The following is a 22,604-nucleotide window of genomic DNA, read 5'->3' on the forward strand; positions in this document are numbered from 1 at the left end:
CGACTGGTGGGCGTATCTGCGAAGTATTAAATCCATGATTACCTTAATGAACCCCTCAAAATGAACTTTAATATTTAGTTTGTTGTTGTTGGACCAGTCCCATTATTTGAAACTACAGTAGATATATTTATGCAAACAGTCTAGAATATTTCATTAAGAGGTTGCGCATGTAACTGTTTGTTTATGAAGCAGCCACAGCATGCCCATACACTGACGATATAAACGATTATACTTTTTAGATGGATAATTCACTAAAAGTTAAAAAATAGAAAATAGAAAAGCTTTTGCTGCAAATAATCGATTTAAATTAACAAAAACAATAAGTAAACAATAGTGAATATAATTCATGAACCCGCTGGCTAGCAGCTTATCCATTCATATATGAGTGATAATATTGTTGGTCATGATTGACTAAGTTATTCTGTTACTGAATGAACCGTCGCTTTCACCGCAACAGCAGCAGCGTTTGAAAAATACTAGTAATCATACAAGAGAAAGGTGATAAAGAGAAGCTGAAGGAAGACTAAAAGGGCGCATACTGCATTGCAGTGGGTGGTTTTGTCGTATTGGTATGTCCTGGTGTATTTACGAGACTCGACTGCGTCTTGCGGGTTTAATACCATAGTAATCGAGTTTTCTTACCGATTTACAAAACAAAGGTGGACTTTCTCTGATAATGATGGAAAACATAGGATGTTAGGGAGGTCTTTCCCGTACTGAAGCCATTCTAGTAGATAGTATTCAACGGGCATGTTTGATTTGGTAGAATGTTTGCGGATAACTTTTGCCATCAGTACGATGAAGTTATTTATTCAGACATACTTATGTAAATCTTACGTATGCTACGCAGGCAGAAAGGCTTGTTTCTCAACAGCTTGTAGTATCAGTTATTTCATGGTCAGAAATTGGTGAAATGGTATTCAAAATAAATTAAGACGAGACAATTCAATAAAAGGGGCGCAAAGATTTATTGGTTTCTTAACCTTTCATCTCTGGTAATAGATCGTCAGATTTTGTGGACATTTTCTAAGAACCCCACAGGTTATGTGTAAAAAAATTCCTTATTTTAGGTAGATCGGCAAGTATTTACCGGACAAAACATCATACATGCTAACCTTATACAACCCATCTACCCCTAACTATATATAAAGGACACTAATTCAATTGCCAATTATTATCTCCGCCATATGATTACTTTGTTCTGCTTGTGTATTAGTCCTTCTAGGCAGCCTGGTGCCTTGGTAATTAAATAGAAAAAGAGTAGTCACAATAAACAATACACCACCGCCTGCGTCAAAACGACAATAACTTTGTGTGACATTGTAATGTTTTAATATCCATCGAATTGTTCCACAGATATGCTGCGCTTACGTCTTGATCATCTGATCCAATCGGTGTTTTTGTAAGTGTATTATTGTTACCATCATTATTAATATTGTTATGTGTGTTACTATTAAATACTATACTTCTCTGGCAAATGACAGTAACCCCCGGGTGAGAACCGACAGAACCCGGTGCGCGCAAGAGTAATTTCGACGAGCCTTTCTTGAACCCACTAGGTATCCCGCAACGCTGCTAATCGACCCCTAAGCTTTCGTTGCGACTAAGCGAGCAGATAGCCAGTCCATTTTCATCATTATTAATCATTTATTCATTCATTCATTGTATGTTGGGCACGCAACTACACCACGCATGGTTGAACAGGAGCAACAACAGAAACCTTATCCTTATCATGCACTTTATCTTCATGATGCACGCAGCACAAACACGTAAGCATAATCATTTGTCCATGATTTTGCCGCGGTGGCTTGGTATGCATCATTAGCTCGATCATGGTGTTATTGTTGTTATTGTTATTATTTTGATTTTTACTAATGTTATTGTTATTATTATTTGTTGTTGGTGCCACTGTTGTTGTTGTCACTTTCACTTTCACATTTTATAGTTGTAATTTAGAATGCTGCTGCTTAATTGTCGTTTCCACAACGTTACGCAAGATGGCTGGCCAATGTTTCGCTCATCACTTTTTTCCGCCTTTTCTCGATGTAATCGTTGTAGACTTTGTTTTGCCGGAACTAGACGCATGAATTAATTTTTCATCATTGTACTGTTGTACGTGTCGCAAAATGGTTCCTTTTTATCTCCCCCTTCCCTCTTATCTTGATTTGATGTTGGCCTAGATGACCGCTGAAATATCAGAGGCGACGTTACTGTCTATAATATATATATATATATTTAACTGGTTAGCATCAACACCCGTGTCTGTCTAGTCGAGCTACCTTTTTGTGTGGTCGGATGATTGACCGGTGAAGATCCAGAATAAAATAAAGGAGAAACAGGCTGATTATCAACTATTACTTCTAGAGGTGACTCAATTCATGGAGAGCTGGTTAAGTATTGTATTTATTACTGTCTCTACAATGTTGTAATTTCGGAGTCATTTTTTTGTTATGAAAGGTAAATTCTGTAGAATTCTTATTTTTGTCTTTATTATTATTTTTATTTAAACTGAAGGGGCCTGTGCGTAGTACCGGCTTGCGTGTAATTGTGCCTGATGTTATCAACATGGTCAATCTGCCCGTCCTCTTAGGGCGTGTCGGCCCTAATGGCCTACGTGTGAAAGTCCCATAAGCAATGCACTATTCGACTGCAACTACCTATCAATCCTTCGTATACACGCACATACATAATATTATCATTACGAATCGACTCATTGATCTATGTATAGATAAATACAGATACACCGTAGAGTGGGATATTATTCACAATTATTATCACTATTATTTTTAACATAATGTGTTTATTATGCGCACGTTCAATAGGATTTTTCAGGTTTCTTTTTGTTTGTTTCGTTCCCGTCTACCTGTTTGGTACTGGCTTTAGTTACTGTTGTTGGTGCCATTATTAAACATATATTGTTGTCATTCGATGCCATTCATTTTGGGTAGAATGGATGGTTCAATACAACCGATACTGTTGTTGTTGTTTAACGGTTTGCCTGCTTGGTAGCTAGAGTTGATGCTGGTGGGATGGCGCCTGGTCGGGTCGATAGGGGTCTTTTGGTTCGCTGACTGATGGCAGTTGGTCGATAAGGATCTGGAGTGACCTAGACAGACAGAGATATGAGCGAGTTGTAGTGGGTCATGTTCCTCTTGAGGATCTCTCCACAAGGGCCCAAAACACGTTCAAATCGAGACCTATCCAACTTAACGCATTTTAGAGGACCTCTAGCTACAACTGTGGCCGCCCGCGGCCGATCCAGGAGAAGTGCAATTTCACCTAGAATTTTGAGTAAAAGCCATACAATTACATTTATTCGTATACAGGCAAGTGGTACAAGGAGGGTTAAATTTTAACTGGTAATTAAAAAACCTTCAAACAATTAGATTTGTACCTATATAGGAAGGTGAATCTATAAGTGACATCAAAGTATGCAACTATTTTGTTATTTCGGACAAATTTGTTCCAAAAATACGACAAAGAATAATTGATTGAAACCTGTTTGTTCCCAATGTTTTATAAATAAAACGTTGGGAACGATATCGCTGAAAAAGTGTACCGGAGTGTTCGTTTTTTTTGCCCAAGACAACGACTCTAGCATTAATTTAACGTGGTTCAATAACTTCATTCACCAAGGTACAGACACAAGATGTAGCTCAGATTATATAGATTAACTTGTATATGACGAAAGTAAATCACTGCATACGTACGGTGAACATTACTCACAATGTGAATAGTTATTCAGCGATTGCGGAACCTTGGGCAAACAGGCAAAGAGTAGAATCATTCCAAGTTTTGACGGTGGAAGACGAAAAATTTGTGGCCAGGGACGTTATCATAAATCGATAGGTTAGTGCCCTACGGATGGCTGAATCCAAGTAAGAATAAGAAATGAAATACATATTCTACAAACGATAGCACAAAATGGCCTAGCTATCCGCGCAAATGTTTAAGGTTCAGAATTCCGCACAAAAACAAGCGTTAAAACTTTCGTTTGTAGCCATACGTTGACCTTCTTCCAAAAATTAAAGGTGAACGTGCAATGACAGTTTGCCCGATAAGTGCGAAAGACATGTGCGTCGCTTCTTGATAACATTTCACCTATTCGCATAACACTTACACCTCGATTCCTGATAGCTCGCATAACCACAAACGTTTCGTCGCAAACCACAAACCTTGCGCCTGTTCTTTTGTTAGTTTGTTGGAAGTTTTCTTATCTAAACTGCAAACCAACTAGTTACATTTGGAAAGTACATTACGGCAATAATCTATCTCATTCATCATACGGCACCAAAATTAAATTGCCAAAATATTTGTTACACTCTTCACCTTTTTCCCTACCACTCGGATTTACTATACTGAGCGGAACTAGCCAACGCAAGAATTAGCTTACCTATTTATTATGAAACAACTCTGCATATGCATTATATAAAATGGGAGTATTGCGCCATGCTAAGTTGATGTAGGAACCGTCATCTTTGTCGATGAAAGAGTATTTTTAAGCATCGATTGTATAATGAGCACTTACTTAGCGAATGCGCTTTTCATGTTCAATTGCATTATTCAGACCAACTTGTCTGAGATAATAAAAAGTCATAGCCAAATACTTTTAAAAATTATTGTATTTATAATTATTATTCATTGTTTATTTTCGCAAGTGCGCTTATTCCTGCAATACTAACCAAAGTAGTCGGACTTCCCAAGTTGTCCAACCTCCTCTTGCGGTTCTCCAGGTGCTCTTCTCTGCAGGACCTTAGCGTGTCCTTCCTCAATTATGAAGAAATCATCACCGGCTTGACCCTGCTCAACAATAACATCGCCATCTTGGAACTGGACGGGCTCTAATGCGTCGGCGACTGTAAGACGCTCCCATTTGTCCAGCGACTCCAAAATCGAAACCTAAAATATGCAGCACATTGACCATTTACTTTTAAAAATAAGCCTTTGGCTTTGCAACTACTGAAAAAAGTCGCGTTCTTCAGGTTAGTACATAACGTCAAAATGATGAATAACATATCTGAACAAAAGTTGCAAATAACTTGGCGGCTTCGATGTGAGAATCGCAGCAGTCGATAAAAGAAGCGCCATATTCTGCTGCAACCCGTATCACGCTACACAGCCAGTTTCAGTAAAACTTAAAAAATATAGAACAGATGCGTAGTAGCTATTTTCAGATTTTTTTTGTTGAGATTTTGGTTGATCCGTTAGCTATGGAATGAGCGCACATGTTTATTTCACACTAATATGAATTATACAATTTTTACGTAAATGTGTTTTACATGAAAAGAAATAAATTTTTTATTTTTAGTAAGTTTGTATGGTCCACCAACACTCACCATCAGGAGTAAGTTATATATTTATAAATAGTTAACACGTTTTTCTGCCACGTTGAACAATGTAAACACATGGAAACCTTTTTATTAGTGAGAGACGGCAATATTGACCTTTGAAAGAAACTCCTCGTACAGTTTTCTCTTTCGAATGGTAGAACCCATGAGAATACGTCGATAGGTGTCACGATCAATGGCCCATAACTTGACGTCGGTTTTCGCTTTCACCGTGGCAGCACGCGGAGTGCCGTAGATCAGCGCCAATTCACCGAAACTGCCTACGTCAACGATGGACGTCACCAATCGATTGTTCACGTAGATCTAAAGCATGTAAAAAAAGTGCCCGTAAATAAAGACGCGAATCAACCACAGGCGAGACTGGGGGAAAAACGAGACTGATTCGACTACTTTTGCTTACACATTGGTTAGTGTCACCACAGACGCCTATCATCATTAAGATAACCGAATGCCTATACTTGTACATGCAAACAAGAGCCCGTTCGCATTTCTTTTTATAATCTTACCAATTTATATCTACAAATCCTAATGCGTACTTCTCTCATAGAACATTTGTGAAGTGAACATCACACTAATGGCTCGTTAAGTTCAAGTGCGTCGATTTTGACGTCAATCTGGGAGTGACTACATGGTATAAAGCATGCGTAGATAAAAACAGTAGCACCAACAACAACGACAGTATCAGCAGCGCCTACGCACTAACACTGCCAGTTCAATGTTACACATCAATAATGACTGCAGTGCAGTTTTTGTATATTGGGCATCATCATGGTGCCTAGTCCTTACAGTAGCGATTAGCAGCTCATACCGCCAATATGAGTTCATGACACAACTCACAACAGGAAATTCTTGCAGAACAATGAAACCAAGTAAAGTAACTATTCAAGATATGACCAAGCAAGTCATGTAAAAAATTATCAGACATGAACCAGTGACGGCTATTTTGTGCTGCAAAATCCGACATGCATTGAAAATTTAATAGAAGTTTTTATTATATTGTTAAATATGGTCGTTAATATAGGACAAAACAGCTTTCTTCATTGTAGAATAAAGAAAGCTGTTTTGTTCAACAACTGTATGATAACCAACGATAGCGAGCGAAGAATAAAATCAAGTGCTCTATTATGTTACAGATGTAGATACTTACGTCGACGGTTCCCGAATCAATAATATAGAAGTTGTCACCATCGTCTCCTTGTTGAATAATTGTTTCGCCAGCTTTTGCTTCAACGCCGAACATAGCGTCGAAGATATCTGACTTTTCCTTCTCATCTAGATGGCTGAATAGAACGTTTTTCTCGATCGCCTTTGAAAGTGCCGCCATTGTTTTGTAGTCCTTTGGAACCACCTGTAAATAATAAATCGCATTAGGCACATCTCCATTCGTTATATGTCTACAAATAAATACAGGTTCTAATAATGATATAATCTTAATGCAGATCTTACATTTTCACAACGTAATTAATTGGAGTTAAAACTCCACAAATCAGCCATATAAGAAAAATCTTACGAAGAAACATCTGACTGAAATGCAGCGCAACAGCTTAACCCTTTTAAGCCTCACACGCTCGTAGTATGTCGGATGAAGATGTAATGTATTACGAAACAGCCAATTGAAAAGTTGAAAACGGTTTATGCAATCATAGTTTCTTTGACAATTTGTTCGGGTCCAGTAACTGCGTAGATCTTCATTGTAGTAGAAAGTTAGGCCTGTACCACAAGGAAAATCGAAATCAAGTCGAAAATATCTTTTATAAATTCATACTCTTCATAGATCTATTACAATTATTTGTCCAAGTTGACACCTAATACACGGCACACGTTAATCATTCCCCCTTCTAAACTCGAGCGCATTGTATTATCGTGGCCACCTGTTAAGTTTATAACAACCCTGATCGGATTTTCAGTCAGCTTTGAGTGTCTATGCACGGTATGTTACTGAAAATAACTATATGGAGCATAACACTACTAGGACAAACAGATTGTGCTTTGTGTGGGCACAGGTTAAATGATTTGCGCAATATTGTTTTAAAACTCCCGACTGTAAGTCTCACAAAGCTTCTCTGAAACCTTAAGACCTCTGGAAGCAAATAAATAAAATAATAGATCCTCTGTTCGCAACTGTTTTTTTTTAAGCCCTATTGTGATATTCGTTTGTAATATCCAAGAATCATCTGCTTGTCATGGACCTTGGAATCTTCAGCGGGGTCCGAGAGGACTGAACTGATTTGGCTTTTCCGTTTTTCTTCCAAGTCTGGGCAAACAGCTGTCAAAGTTTGGTCTTGTTTTGTTGTAAGCTTTAAAATTTGGAGGCGAAAAACAATTTTCTTGAAAATGTCTCCTTTTAGCTATGTATCCTACCGTGTCCGTAAAATACATGTTTACAGCAAATGTAAAACCTGCACATGTGATGTTCTTCAAACTATAAAATAGAACAGAAAGGGCCCCTAAGGAAAACACCGTTTTTTGCGGTAGCGGATTGTACTTTACCTGCGTTTCTCATAGAGTTTTCTATTGTCAAAACAAGACTTGCAAACAATTAAAGCTACTCAGTAAAGAGGCTACACGTTTTACTACATTATGAGCACACCATGAGAGCACCTGTCAAAAGAGTTGAATGTCCACTTTGTGGGCTTCGTTTCCTAGGCGAGAATAGTCCCATAGAGATCACGTTATTTATTATAGTACTGTTTAAGTACAATTTAGGTTCTATGGTAACGAGATAAATTAGATATGTACACAGCAGTGTTAAAGGCCGGCATAGGATTGAATCTACTCTTGTTCATATTCTACGGTTTTGTGAACTGAATGCCTTTTTTGTGTACCCCACCAAATAGACAACAACCTTCCATTTTGCAACCACTAAAGTAAAATTTTTAGCTCCTGGGCAAGTACAATTGTAAGATGGATAAAGTGCATTGTTAGCTGTATTACAAGCTTACGTATTATATGTATACCCGCACACGATTTGGCGAGAGCAAAAATTCACCTCCACGTAGTTCCTTTGCTTCAAAATGTTGATGTTATTTGGGAACTCATTCCAGAGCAAACTTACAGTAGTAATTACAAAATTTCTCAAGAAAACATAAATTCGCGCACGCTACTTCAAAGATTGTACAACTTGTAATTCCTACCAAAAAATAAATTTTCCACACTTCAACTGCGTAACCGTATAGCGTTGTGAATTCAATTATCCACAATTTTTTTTAACATTTAAGTTGGCCCTTGCTTAGCGATGATCAAATTTTCGATTTTGTGTTATTTTTGTTTGTTAATACACGTATAATAAAAAGAGCATTTACTTTTGTTAGTAGAAGTGTACCATGTTGTGGCGCATAATACATATATACATATCTCTGTATTTCCGAACGAGACAACAGGGAAGAAAGGCAGAAATTTTAATAACTGAAAGTTTCGTTTCGCAGTTACCTTTATTAGCATCGAGTGTAAACAAGGCATGCAGCCTATCGTACATCAACGAAACAAAGATCTTTCGGAATGGCGAGAATTGTGACAAAATCCATGGCAAACTTATCTTATAAACTTACAAACCTGTTTTATAAAATTTGTCCAAAGATTTGCAACAAGAGAAGTTAGATGCAACTACCAATTCGCATGGAAGCTGCAACCGCATCGGTTTTAGTTTCCCAAATAAACAACAACCCAACAAGCGACAGCCTTCCAAGAATAATATCAGCACCGTACGTTTTTGCGAGGTCGCTCAGAAACAAGTTTTTGAGAAGAAGCACCAAAATCTGAACTAGTTCTGACAAGAATTGTTTGCCATGCAGCCAACCCGGTTCGCAACAAATTTTACTATAGCCAGTTGGGCAAGTCCAACCAATGGTCGTGATCCAGCCGTAGCTTCGGTTATTCGACGGCGCGTCGACTAGCTACATCGACTTAGAGACTATAAGTCCTAATCGGCATACACAACATGTTCGCAATCGTTTTACTTGGATCTGCGATTTGCACACACAGCGATAATAGAAACGATCGATACCACTGTCTACCCAACAACAGAATAAATTGAAGTGCGGTGGCAATAGCTTAGGTTTACTAATACTACTAATTCTATTAATACCGCAGTTTCGATTGCTAAAGATGACAAAAATAGATCGAAGAACGCAAATTCAAACGTTCAATAGACAGAACTTTGAAAAAGCAATGCGCGTTACTCAATGAAGAATCCAACAACGCCACAGCTTAACAGAGCAGATGTAAGAACAACAAAAATACATAATAGTAGATACAGTATCGGTACAAACATTGAGGACTGTACCAACCTAAGCACCATCATCATACTGATGGCACCTACTTACACCATTGTACGTAACCGATTTGTGTACATGTTATAGCAAAATGAGTGCGCATTAAACACTGTGTCAAATCTACATACCTAAAATTGTACCTAGCATGGAGGAAATCGGATCCAGATCGAGGTGGTTCTATTTAAAATAACTGTTCAAAAATTAGGTTTGTCCCCTGCTCTATATATCGCTTAAACCACCATTTCGTGTGAAAGTTAATGCTTTTTGCAAAAAGTTATATTGATGAGCAGTTTCAATATCAAACTGTGTTCCTCATAGTTATTTGCAGAGCCATTACAAGGACAGAGTATATAACAGGCCGTGAACCGCTTTGGTTGTCTAACCTGTGTCCTATACGAACCATATTTGCAATATTTTTTTAATTTGTTATGACTATATCTTTTTTCCTTCTTCCTTTCCTTTTACCTTCAAACGCTTTGCACTTTAGGGAAACGCTATATTATTCAAAGTAGCCTTTCGTACCCTAAATGCAGGCAAAATAACGGTCTCATGTCATTTTAGTGTTTGTTCGTGTCAGTGCTCCGACCTCTGCAGCAACATAGCTGCTTTTGCTTTGTCGTCAGCTGACGCTTTCCGACGACACAAGTTTCAAGGTGAGAGCTAGCTCTTTTTAGTGCGTTAGTCAGGACTGGTAATATTCTGGCCTTCAGCGTCAGGACGTTGCTGCTGTTGCCTGCTGTGTTCTAATGCATAATGTAGTATGGAGGAGAGGAACGAAGGCAGGAACCGACCAACTAAAAAACGAATCAGCCACATACTACGCCGATTATTGCTACACAGCAACCAGGCGCCTAAGAGCAGTACCGGCGGCAGTAGCAAACGAGATGGTTTGCCAGCGACCTCTAAAGGGTTATTAACTGCGCCACCTCCCGGCTCGTCTACTAGACGCCGGAACAGCTAAACAGGTGAATGACGCGTCAAAATATTGCTAAATTATTTCCAAATGAGGTCACGCTATGCATTGATACGTTATAGAAGGCTACCGTTGAGATCCGAACTACCAAGTATATCCGGCTGCCATGGGCGCTTTTTGCTCTGACACCTTAAAAAGAAGATTATAGGAAATTGGTACGTTTCACAGTTATCCCCGTTTATTAGAAAACAGTATTTCAGTTTGCCATTCAATCGGTTGCCTTACAAAGAGCTTTTTTTTTTCGCAGAAAACGTTTTAAGGTATATTTATATACGGACGTTGTTTTGTATAAACACTAAAGCATTGTTAATTCTGTTTCATTTACCAAGGAGTGATTTTTTTTGCTTGAAGAGAGCGGTAAATTAGTGAAAAAGAAATGACAAATTAGAATCGGCTAGCTCCATAAGGAATAAGTCGAAAAGTAAGGTTGTTCTCATAAAACAGCATAATAAGTAGGTCGCCTGGGAAATGCTTAGAGAATGCACAGGTATTATACATGAGTATGCCTTCAGAACTTTGTTTTGTGGTTTATAGAATTTCTTTTCATAACATACGGCTTTTATTAATAAAAAGTTACTATAATTGCCTTTCGAAACCTTTCAGCAAATCTCAAGTGTGTAGACGTTGTAACTGGTTCACATAGTATACCTTAAACTCCTATTCGTCAGAACAAAAATTGATATAAAGTAAAATTAAGGTCAGTTGTCTTAGTCGAATATAATAATAGCGTTAATCTGATTAAGATATTTTTCTCACTTTTTTCACGTAATTTGTCGCATCTTCCTCTGAATAGGTTTCGGCAGAAACGGCGCCTCGACGACTCCTCGCTGGGGGTTGTGGCAAAGGTGAAAGAGCCTCTTCTCCAGACTGGTCCCCCGACCCAGACGTGGTCAGGCAACCCTTGCTTTTCATCGCAGTTTCCTAAATCAGAAGCGGAACGAAAGGACGATAACAACAGCAAAAAAAACAGTTTAATACGTTAAATACCATTCTGGTACACATCGTTACCTGCACAAAAAATAATAACTTAGATAATTTACACGTCCTGGAGTGGCGCTTGGTTTTCTTCTGATTGATAAGCAAATATGTTGGAATTATGATTAAAGTATTGCCATCAGTCGTTTCAGCCACTGCCATAAGCACTCATATACCATGTGGATAGACGGCGGTCACTTCTGTATTGACGTACATCTTGTCGAACGAGCTGGGCCAAACGAGCCCTTTGACTATCATCACCTCCATCAGCTACCGCCATGACCATTGCTTCTGCTGCTACTATAACCTGCAAACTGATGCGCCCTACGTCATTGCTGCTTCAGCTAGAGTGAGCGCCGAGTGGCTGACGTCGGGCATCATTGTTACCGCACCATGCTTCCGTCGTTGGCACAGCCGACGCTTGTGCATTAAAGGCAGCACTGCTTTTACTGTTGCAGTGCCTGCCGGCAGTCGACGCCCGTTAGCAGTCAGCCACACACTGGAAATGTACAGATGAACGGGTGGCCTGCAGGGAAACAGGCAGGAACGGCACCTTAACCCGGCCATTCGAAATGACAGAACACCACTGCGCAGGTATCAGTGTGAAGAGACGACAGGTACGCGAATAGATACAGAGGAAGATTTCAGGTACACTGGCTGAGTATGAGGTCACGTCCGACCAGCGAAAGAGATGCCCAAATAACTTAGTCCGATGCCAAAGGTCTACCGCCGTTTGCCATCAACGACAGCATGATAAAGCAGCTTGCCTTCGAAACACTCGTTGCCATGATGCAGAATGTTCTGTTTAAGCTTCTGCGTCTATTCGAATGAATGTGGATCTGGCCAGTGGGGGAGAGACAAGTACTGCGCTCAATTCATTAGTTACGTGCCTGCTCATTCGTCGTCCGTTTAAAAAGGAAGAAAGCCAGGCATCAGACAGGCAGCGAATTATTAATGCTATTATACATATTCTACACGCATTCAGACCACCTGCAGCCACTGCTATTCCGCTTAGAGTAGCAGTAGCGCTGCACAGCATCTGCCTGCATTGTTTGTGTCACAGTAGAACCCAAAATATTCAACCGAACGGGGTGCCGATTAAATCCAAATTTAGATTGAATGCTTCTAGATTCACTTGGTAATGACTGAGTGAACAACGGCACCAGTCAGATCGGTCGGTGAACGCCTGCTCACTCACTGCCGTACCGTCGGACTCACCATTATTACATTGCTACTATGCTGTAAAACGAAAAGAGTACAGCCAGCTTATTGGGTATCTCATTGACGTGACTTTGGAGCATTCAAAAAGGCGCATCGTGTATCTTGCTCTATTAGTGGATTTCCCAGTGCAGAGGGTCAAAGACAGCCTTATTTGCTCATATATTTATACGAGGCTCCGAGTGGCTTAACATACGACTAATAGGCAGAATTACTGTGAGTGCACTTTCAAAGACAGGCGATTAATCAAGAAAGCTGTGCAGTAGCCTTTTGAATGGCATACGCTGCAAGTGCAGCCGCTGCATTTAGGTTGGTTGTCAAAACAACACAAGTGACTGCTAAACAGACAGAAACCTTACGAAGGGACGAAAAGGCTTCATGACAAGACGACGTAGCAAAGATTAAAAGTAGCAATAGTTGATAACGTCTTTCCATATACTGTTGACAGGTGCATAAGATGTTGCCCTCCGAAGCAGTGAACTAGGTATTCGTACATTCTACATCTATTTATGATCAAGGCTATTGTACTTGGGCAACGACCATGTGCTCAAATAAGGCCCCTTCAAGATTTTACTTGGCATTGAAATTCTGAGCACTCAGGATTTCTAAGGTAGAAGTGTAACACAAAATATAATCGTCCTGATCTTTTTTCGATTCTGATTATGAAAGGAAGCTCCTGATCGTCGTACCCAAAAATCGATCAAAAAAAGGGTCGGCAGTTAGTCACTGGCCTAAGCGTGCGTCTCACGGGTTCTAAAAAGGAAAAGCAAAAGTCGATCTAAAATTGAGTCATGGATGCAACTACTTGATTGCAGTATATTAGCTCGTTCGAATCAATGAAGAAAATTCGACCGGAACAGGCTCCTGTTCGAAATAAGTAAGCTTCTTGTTATCAACAGCGGATATCCTCACTCTGGCGTGAACAGCACCATCACCTGCTGCCACTAATGCTATCGTGACCTGATCCGATACTACCTAGCGAATCACCTATGCTCAATTCACGTGGTCGTGTAAATAAAGTCTTTTGTATTTTATATAAATGTGTTCGTCTTGAAATTCGAAATATGTTTTCTGCCTTATCGTATACAAACGTGCAGAGATTGTTAAGCCCAGCAGGTGGTAAACATAGTAACATCGTGAACTGTAAGCGTCATTGAGAGCATGTAACCATTTTCCAGTTACAGTTGTTGCAGCTGCCGTTGGTGCTATGAATCGCGACTTGTTGCAGTAAAAGGAGTCGCAGTGTTCCTCAAGATATCCGGATGAAAAATCTCTCGCCCGCGTCCAAAATAACGTCGTCGGGCCGACTTTGTTTGTGCTACTGCACGCGCCGAGGTCTCGGTATACAAACGCGACAAAACAGGAGGTAGCACAACAAGCGGAATGTCACTAATTGGGACAGACTGGAAGTGACGGCGAGATAATCTGGCTTGCAGTGATCGCGGAATTGGAGACGATCTATTGTATAAGTTGGAACGAACATTTGTTTAACACACGATGATTATAAGTAGAATAACAAATATGTGACGTCACACACACAACATTCACACGCTGCGAACCATCACACTATGTTGAATAATTGAGCAACACAGCAACCAATCAAGAAACTACTTCGAATTGTATGTACGTGTAGCGCGTGGACGACAAGGCATCAAGTTGAGAGCTTAGCGCATCGATAATCCGACATGAAACGCACTGTGATATCGACTATAGCTGGGATTACCAAAGACACCATAACCAGATGAAATGAATTCGCTTTTCGCTAACAGGTCATTGCCGCGCACTGTCTATTCTAATTATTTCAATGGTCAGGTACGAAGATAACTTTGACATCACGAAAATGACAAGCCGGTCACTGCCGATTCAGATATTTAGTGAAACGCATTGGTGCTGCACCGGGACTGGACCGATCAGATTTGGTTAAGCTAGCTCAAGAATGGTGATCGTAATTTGTTTCATAGTGGTGTTATAATGTTACGTATAACACACAGTCAGTCAATAACGTACAGCCATCACGTCCTCGTTGTTGTTGTTATCGTCGTCCGATTTTATTGGCGTGAATTCTTCCTTTCTTCTTGATTTCTTTTTATCCTTTCTGGCGCTGTGTGATGCAGAGTTCCGATACGTGATTGCTGACCCCGTTTACGCAGTTGTAATCTGACTGTTACACATTAATGACATCGATAAATATATCATTATTACTAGTTCGTGGCTTATCGTAGTTGATTAGCTGATTTCACAGTTTTGTTTTCTGTTTGAACGTTATGACTTTTTTTTGTTTGTTTACTGGTCGCAGTTCAGTTTCGTGGTCTACTTCGGCTGTTGCGGGTGCTACTGCTGATTCTAATGCAGTGTGTTTTCGGCCGGTTGTAGGCCCAGGTTGGCACTCAGTACTTAGCTCTCGTTGGTTGTTGTCTTTGGACATAGACAGAGGACCGATCGGGAACGTCGGGCCACAGCCGTGACACAGGCCGGAAAGGGTGCCGTAAAGGGCTGCAAGGGCTAGATGTGTGGCAGCATAGTTGACTGCTGCTGCCGCAGACTATAGGGGTTGGTAGTTCTGCTAGGAGACAGATGAGATGCGGCGGAGAAGATGCTCTGTGCTTGCTGCGTTTGTCCGCAACGATTTTCGGTGGAGAGATGCCACAGCAGCGAACCCAAACCGAAATGCCAAACTACATTAATTCTTAGTTAAGAGGGCACGCCCGTCACCGTATACTGTTTGCTAGTCTTTCAGCCATTCAACCGTTAGAAGCTAGACGACGATCAATGACACTGTCGTGGCAGTGGCTTGGTGGCGGTTGTGCCACCGTTGTTGTTGCTGTTATCCCGACGCGCACCGCCCTGGTGGGTCACCAGTTGACCCAGCCATTGCTTGCGCTTAACAACGACGACAAGGGGACTGGCGGCCTAGTGACGGGCTGGTATAAACGCCAAATGGGCAAAAGCGATGGCAAAGTTGCTTTTTCGCGCCGGTGTACACACCAAGCAGATAGGAACACCAAGTTAAGGCTGGTTGACGTTCTTCGTCGAGCAAGGCGATGAAGGGCGACACAGAGGGGGAATCAGTAGCTTCTCGCTCTCTTCGGTGGATGCAGCATAGCATAGGTTACAGCTTGCTATGAGACTTAAGCTCTGTTGTTAAGAGAATCTCCCAGGCGTATCTTCTCTCGGGTTAATGGGTAGCCATGAGCTGAGCGTAAACTGAGAGAAGCACAAAGCCTGTACATGCGACTAAAATAATTTCCTCTAACACACATCACAGGGTGGCGCTCAGAGCTCCTCCCGGTCATCTCTGTAGCTAACGGCCAATCAGCCTACTAGCAACGAGCACCTAACCTCCCAGCAGCTGCTGAGGCACAGATCAGAGCAGACTCCCCCAATAATGTTTTTTTGTAATTGTAGTAGTGGTACACAATTATTCATGGAATGACAAACACGACTCGGAAGTCTTGTACGCAAGTACATTCCATACTCAACGCAATGTGCTAAATGATCACAATATCTCGCAAAATCACGATCGGCGAGAATCATCAACTGTTCATTTTTCTTCTTGATAGCATTGCCGCTAAACTGCATCGGCGACAATAACAGCCAAAACACGAATACACTTTCGATTTATAACCATAGTACAATACATAGGTGGTCAAAGTAACAAAATGGAAATAATTACTATCCACAAGTTTGATACTGAGTAGTGAAAGCTAAGGTTCCGCACAGTGCATTGTTTCCAATCCATATCCTCCTCCCCAGTTGCTATTTGTTTATTGCTGTTATGTACATTAGAGCTTACGTTGAAAGCTCTGATAGGTACTGATAAAGGCAGACGTGGGCCGATGGCTAGTATGTAAGATGAAATAGCGAACATAGTATGCATATATAAGCAATCAGAATCGGTTGAGGTAACTGGCGGTCGATGGTGCTGCTTTTGATGATGATGACGGTAGACGTGCTCGTGCTACCTTCATACGCTGCTGGTTGCCTAATCGTTGTTGTATAATGAGTGTCGTTTCACTGGCATCACTACATCGATTCAGTGCTGTGTGTGATGTGCTTGTGGCAGATGTGGTGGATAATCGGCGCTCAGAACTGCGACGAGAGCGTCAACGGCGGTGACGAAGTCTTCACGATCCTTAACTAGCGTTAATACGTGTAATATAAGTATCTATTTCTTTGAATATTTGTAGGTGTGAGTGTATTCACTGGTATCGGTCATCATATCTAATTCTACTAGTATGATGTGGGTTTATTGTGCGTCGAATTAATTTCTTAAAAATCTTGGCGTTATCATCTTCATCGTAATGATACTCACGTGCAAGCACATCGCTGCGGATTGTTTCGTCCACCCGTCTGCATCCAATTCACTACTCGAGTTTATTCACTTTAATTGGGTCTCACTGGCTGCTGTTAGCAGCTTCCAATCGTGTATGGCTGCTGCTCAGTCTTGCATGGCCGTCGGAGCTGGCAGGAGCAGTGGGGCCGCCATTTTGGAGCTGCTTTGTAGGTCAGAGCGGAACCACACAACGGGCGAGGGAAAAAGGCCCCCCTCACTCATTACAACAGCTTGTTTCCAATAAGCGGACTAGTGGCGCTCGCTGCCGCATAGACACTGACACTAGCAGCATTAGTGTCGCCACTGTACGGCCAACCATTAAACAGCCACTGGAGGGCCCGTCCATCCGTTCGTTCGTTCATTCATTCATGCGTATGTACAACAGAGACGGATGCAGATAGTGCCACGCCGCGTTTCTGCTTTGGCGGCGATGGCGGCAGCGGCAGTGGCCGCTGTCGACGATATCAATGTATAACACTCAACAAGCTCGAGAACCCGGTTGGAAACGGTTGCCTTAACGTAAGCCTTAATGACTACCGGCGACACTCTGAAGAAGTCGCGCACGCCTCCTGCACATTCAGCATTACGCTGTTATTCATTCATCTGTTGCATTTACTTCCTGCTGCCGTCGTTGCTAGCTCCGCCGCCACGGCCGCCATAACGGCTATTGTTCCTAGTGCAGGCACCAACCAACAGGTATAACCAAATAATGGCAACAGCAGCCGATAAGGCAAAGCATTGCATGCGGACCATATCTGCTAGCATTGACGGCTTATTCTAATGATATTACAGCAATTAATGCTATTAAATAATAAGACACCTTGTTTCTATTAAGACGGATGTACGGGATCCGCCTTACCTTTTTGATATAGAAAACAATGAGCAATTTATTCAACTTTGCTATTAAACCTACTTTTGCAAATAAACACTTTCATCTCGACCAGTATTTTTATTGGGAAGTATATTGGAGAACAGACGCTATTTAACAAAATGCAGATTAGTGCTACTAGACACGTATAAGTGAATTTTCAAAGATGCGTTTAGTACAGGAAGCCTCGGCTCCACTTGATGGTATATTGACGTATACGTACCTTATCCAGCTTGGCGAAGTAGTCTCTGAGGAAGACCACAGGGTTACTGGGTCTTTGCACGCACAGCTGTACGATGCACTCTTTGAGCAAGCGTTGTATTTCGTGCTTCTCACAGTACGCCTCGCATGCACGAATCGTGTCTTCGTCAGAACCCTGACCGGCCATCTTCATGTTTCTTCCGGCTAACGCTAACTTCGGCGGCAACCTTTAGCTCTACACAATCCTCAGTTTGCACTACAAGCATCACAGACCCAAAAAGGACATGTCACAAATGCACTACTGCTGTTTAGCAGTTCGCTGCTGAAATACTGCTTATCCGCTCGCTCGCTTGTCCGCCCGCCCGCTTGTCAACATTACCAAACTGGGCGACCACCGCTCAACGTTCGTTCGCTCCACGATGTGACTCCGCTCTACTCCTCTCTGCTTACTCGACGACAATGACGACGAGTAGAGGTACGAGCATTACACGCCGGCAGCAGCAGCGACAAAAACGAGGAAATGCTTACTATGCTCACACTTCCACAGTCGCTTTTTACAAACGGTTGGCACAGCCACCGTCCGTGTGGAACGATGACGACGACGACAGCAGAGGCTATGTGACTGTGGCAGTTTATCAATGCACGATTGTAACTGCGATGGCTGGCGCCCTCACAATAGACACTGCTACGGCAGTAGCCCCAGATTTAGCGGTAGTATCAGAGGCTGCTAGGGCTGCCGATAGTGTTTCGAGAGAAGAGTGTTTCAACAGACGAACAAATAGACTAACACAATGAGACGCGAAAGGATAACTGTCACAACCACGGTTCCAGGCTGCCACCGCGTCAAACGCAACTCAGGTGTTCCCTACTTAGTCAGCTAACCCTGTTCGGTGTTCCTCAGACACTTTGTTAAGCGTGTCCGGGCGCTCGACGCTAGAGGTCTCTACAACGACGTAAATGTCGAGGCGTTTGCTTACTAGTTGTTGATGTTGTTGCAATCGTCAATAGAATAAAGCAGTTGATGAATATCGCCGTTTCTGCTCAAGTGGCTTCACACACGTATGACACGCAATTACCAGTCACACGCACACACAGATCGAATTAGCCCGTCACTCTTTGTCGTTCCTTTTTTTGTCAACTCGTTACTGCTGTCTCCAGCATATATGGAACGCGTGTGCTCAGCTGTTAACCGCACACAGGACAGTTGGCTAGACACTGTTAGTTAGTTTTGGTATTGCTCAATTAGTCTGCAGACAGATTGATTAAAGCGTCAAAACGGGCATAAATGCGACCGAACAATGCTATCCTGCGCTTGTATTCCTGTTCCTTGTTATTGGGGTACGGAATACACCACATCGCTTTAACCACGTCTATCTTTAACCGCAGGACAACTGCTTGTCTGCCTTCCTCCTTTTGCTCTGTTGCCCAGTTGCTACTTGCAGGTGCAGAAACAGCAGTCGCGGCCGTCGGCCATCCTTTGGACACGGTTCTTTCGTTCGTTCGCTCGCCCGCTCGACCGCGCACTCGAACACGGAGGCGCGCGCACACACACATTCTTCCCACCCAGCGAAACAGGCACTGGCTCGTTAGTGGCTCGGTTAGTCGGTCCCTCAGCTTGAGTCTTTGCCTTTGGAATTTGTGTGTATATCCGCCTTGTGTAGTTGGGAGAGTCTGTGTGCTTTTTATATGTGTCATATATGGGCATTTGGTTCTCCCTAAATATCTATTTATGATTCATTCGTTTTTGTCGTGTGTCTATGTGTTTGCGGATGTGCCAAGTGTACGTATCTGCGCCTGCATACTTGTCTGTGTGTATGTGTGTAAGCAGTGGATGTTGGCGTGTGAATGTATGGCTTATCAACTTTATAACGTGCGAGGAGGAAGAAAGTCAGCAAGCAGCGAACTCCGTAGCAGGTATATGTAGATTAACGAAGAGCCAAAGGCAAACCAGCACGTCGGTAGGATAGCCTGCTGCACGCATTTCCTGTGGTCTGTGAGGTCGCGCAAAGGGGAAGGAAACCACGCATGCGTCAGAAGACGACAGCCTTGTCCGCTGCTGCCGCTGTCGCCGTCACTGCCTTTACCATCATGTTCAGGAGTCGACCCCTCACTCCTCCTGCTTAGTTCAAACACGACGTATCCTACAGTCCCCAGGGTCGCAGCCCCCTCGGCTGCGCGGCTTATAAAGTGCACCATCGCCGCTACCTATGGCGCAGCGGTTATCGCCGGAAAGCACGAGTACGGACCCTTCGCCAACACGCGCAGAAAACTCGACCATTTCCTAATTCGTACCTAATTCACCTTACTTTTTTCGCACTGTCCTTAAACCTAGACCCCCTTCCCGCGTCTCTGGCAACAAGCAAGCAACTCTTTAGCCAACGATGGCCCATCGCCATCTTATGGTTGTGGGCCAACACTAGATATTATTGGCCAGCTACCCCAAGCCACAGCCCATTCAGAGTCTAACTTGCCGTTTAGTCTACCACTACAACCACAAGCCTGTCAACCTAATCTTCATTTTAGACTAAGGCAAATCGAGGTTGAAGTTTAGTTTTTCCCAGACTTTATAGAAGATATTAAGATAGAACAAAAACCGCGATGTTCAAATTTCGGTCCTATTTACCGGCTACGTCGTATGTACATATTACGTATATGCATTGTCAGGGGTGCAGTTTTTTTAAGTTTTAATTTTTATACTTGTTGAACTTATAGTAACGGCGATCGCTCTTTTTATTGTTTATATTATTTGCCTTGATCCCGATCAAATACTGACCATCGAACGACTACAGCGATTCTGTAGAGAGTAAGCTGTTTTAAAACAAACTTTATTTACAAAAAATACACTATATTTACACTTATATATATGCAACGACACATTATAATAAATTATTAAAAACGTCAAATATATAATAGAATGATAATAAAAAACACCTCTATAGAAATGAACTGCCAAGGCCCGTTCTTATTTAGTTGGAACTCAGTATGGATCAACCACGTATCGAATTCTTTCATCCAGTGCGTTTTTGTTGTACCACTTCAATGACAAGAGCTCCAAGAAACATCAATATAAACCACCGTCGGAGCCATTGAAGTATAAGAACAAGTTTGTTGTAAAAGTTATTCCATTACAGCGTCGTTTCCGTCTATATAGCCTGTGAATGCCCTCTCAATACTTGACTCAGATTTACTCGATACATTTAACAATAGTCAGCGACGGAAATGGGAAGAAAAAACTATTTGAAAAACAACTGGTTAGCGATCACTTTTTAATTTAGCCAACGATTTAATTAACGAGTAATAACTATAATCCTTTAATTTAACCCATAGAAACCCATTATACTATTTTATATATATATATATATATATATATATATAAAACAGTATAATGGATTTCTATATATATATATGCAGCGTATACTATTAATCAGGAGCTATCAAGGGATTAATTTCTGTGTAAATAAAAACCGCTTCTCTATAGTACATCCTTGCCGAGAAAGTATATTTTAAAATTTCTGAGGCTTAGAGTTCTTAATTAGCTCTGAACAACCTAATGTTATGCAATAGGCTTGAGATTTTAGCGATTTGATGATTACTTTGAGGCGTCAGGAGAGTCCAACAGTGAAGCAGTAGGGTTGACTGACTCTGGAAAATAACACAAAAAGACAACATTTTTTTTTAACTAATTTCTACTATGTATCTATAACAGATCAAAGAATACTTTTTCTTTGTTTTGTATTATTTGATACTGTAGTATAAATAAATTAATGTACAGTCCCGTTTATTCCAAAGATAGAAACGACAACATGATAGCCATTTTTTTTTCAATGAGACTAAAGTAAGCTAACTACTATGGGACAAAGACACTCATTTCGACAAAAAGAAATTCTTGTCTCCCACTTTTTCAACATCGAGCTTTCGCTTAGACATAAGGTGCAAAATTCGAAGATGATTATAAACGAAGTATCCTCAGCTAAGTTTACAAGTTCAATGTGACTCCCTTCCACATTTTTTGGAGCAACATGTTAACAGAATTTTGTGTGAGTAAGAAGGAGTCAAATCTCTCCGAACAAACAGATTTTATAGGCTTCAACTTAAAATGTTTGTTAAAATTAAACCTGACTTAGTTTGTTATATTTATGAAATCCTGAGATAACATTTATTCAAGAGCGATCTTTAAACTTATACCTGAAATTCAGATATAAGGTAATCGCAGTATAAGTTTTTATTTTCTCTAAAACGGTCCAGTTTACATAAGAAGTTTGCAAGAACATTATTGAAAAACTCAGATCATATCTGTCTGTAATGTCAGACACCCGTACTAATTTCAACGTGTTTAATGAGAAGCAGCTAGACGTCTAGATAAATTTCTTCATTCATATTTTTTCAAGTCTTATCCATTATGCGAAGAAAGCGTTTA

At 41.3% G+C, this 22,604-nt stretch overlaps 1 protein-coding gene and 1 long non-coding RNA gene across 11 annotated transcripts; one reads left to right on the plus strand and one right to left on the minus strand.

Annotated features, from left to right (window-relative positions):
- Positions 1–944: 944 nt before the first annotated feature.
- Positions 945–18,647, minus strand: Pka-R1 (protein kinase, cAMP-dependent, regulatory subunit type 1). Of its 10 annotated transcripts, XM_086988433.1 has the most exons (8): positions 11,744–14,318; positions 11,349–11,513; positions 6,859–7,058; positions 6,496–6,696; positions 5,445–5,651; positions 4,683–4,899; positions 3,727–3,757; positions 3,139–3,279 (listed from the first exon to the last, which is right to left on the minus strand). In XM_086988433.1, exons 1-7 carry the CDS (start codon positions 11,832–11,834, stop codon positions 3,738–3,740), a joined length of 1,101 nt encoding a protein of 366 aa, XP_086844559.1. In that variant the 5' UTR covers positions 11,835–14,318; the 3' UTR covers positions 3,139–3,279; positions 3,727–3,737. The 10 variants fall into 10 exon arrangements, with proteins under 10 accessions (XP_086844557.1, XP_086844555.1, XP_022660638.1 ...); XM_086988431.1 differs by lacking the exons at positions 3,139–3,279; positions 3,727–3,757; positions 11,744–14,318 and adding exons at positions 945–3,106; positions 14,413–14,452; XM_086988429.1 differs by lacking the exons at positions 3,139–3,279; positions 3,727–3,757 and adding an exon at positions 945–3,106 and having other exon boundaries at positions 11,744–12,788.
- A 996-nt stretch (positions 18,648–19,643) lies between these two features.
- Positions 19,644–21,133, plus strand: LOC147756309 (uncharacterized). Its single transcript, XR_015327351.1, has 2 exons — positions 19,644–19,784; positions 19,967–21,133. It is a non-coding gene; the product is annotated as an uncharacterized LOC147756309 (long non-coding RNA).
- The last annotated feature ends 1,471 nt before the right edge of the window (positions 21,134–22,604 follow it).

The sequence above is a fragment of the Varroa destructor genome, unplaced genomic scaffold (genome assembly GCF_002443255.2).
Source record: "Varroa destructor unplaced genomic scaffold, Vdes_3.0 BEIS01000004.1, whole genome shotgun sequence".
Lineage (NCBI taxonomy): Eukaryota > Metazoa > Arthropoda > Arachnida > Mesostigmata > Varroidae > Varroa > Varroa destructor.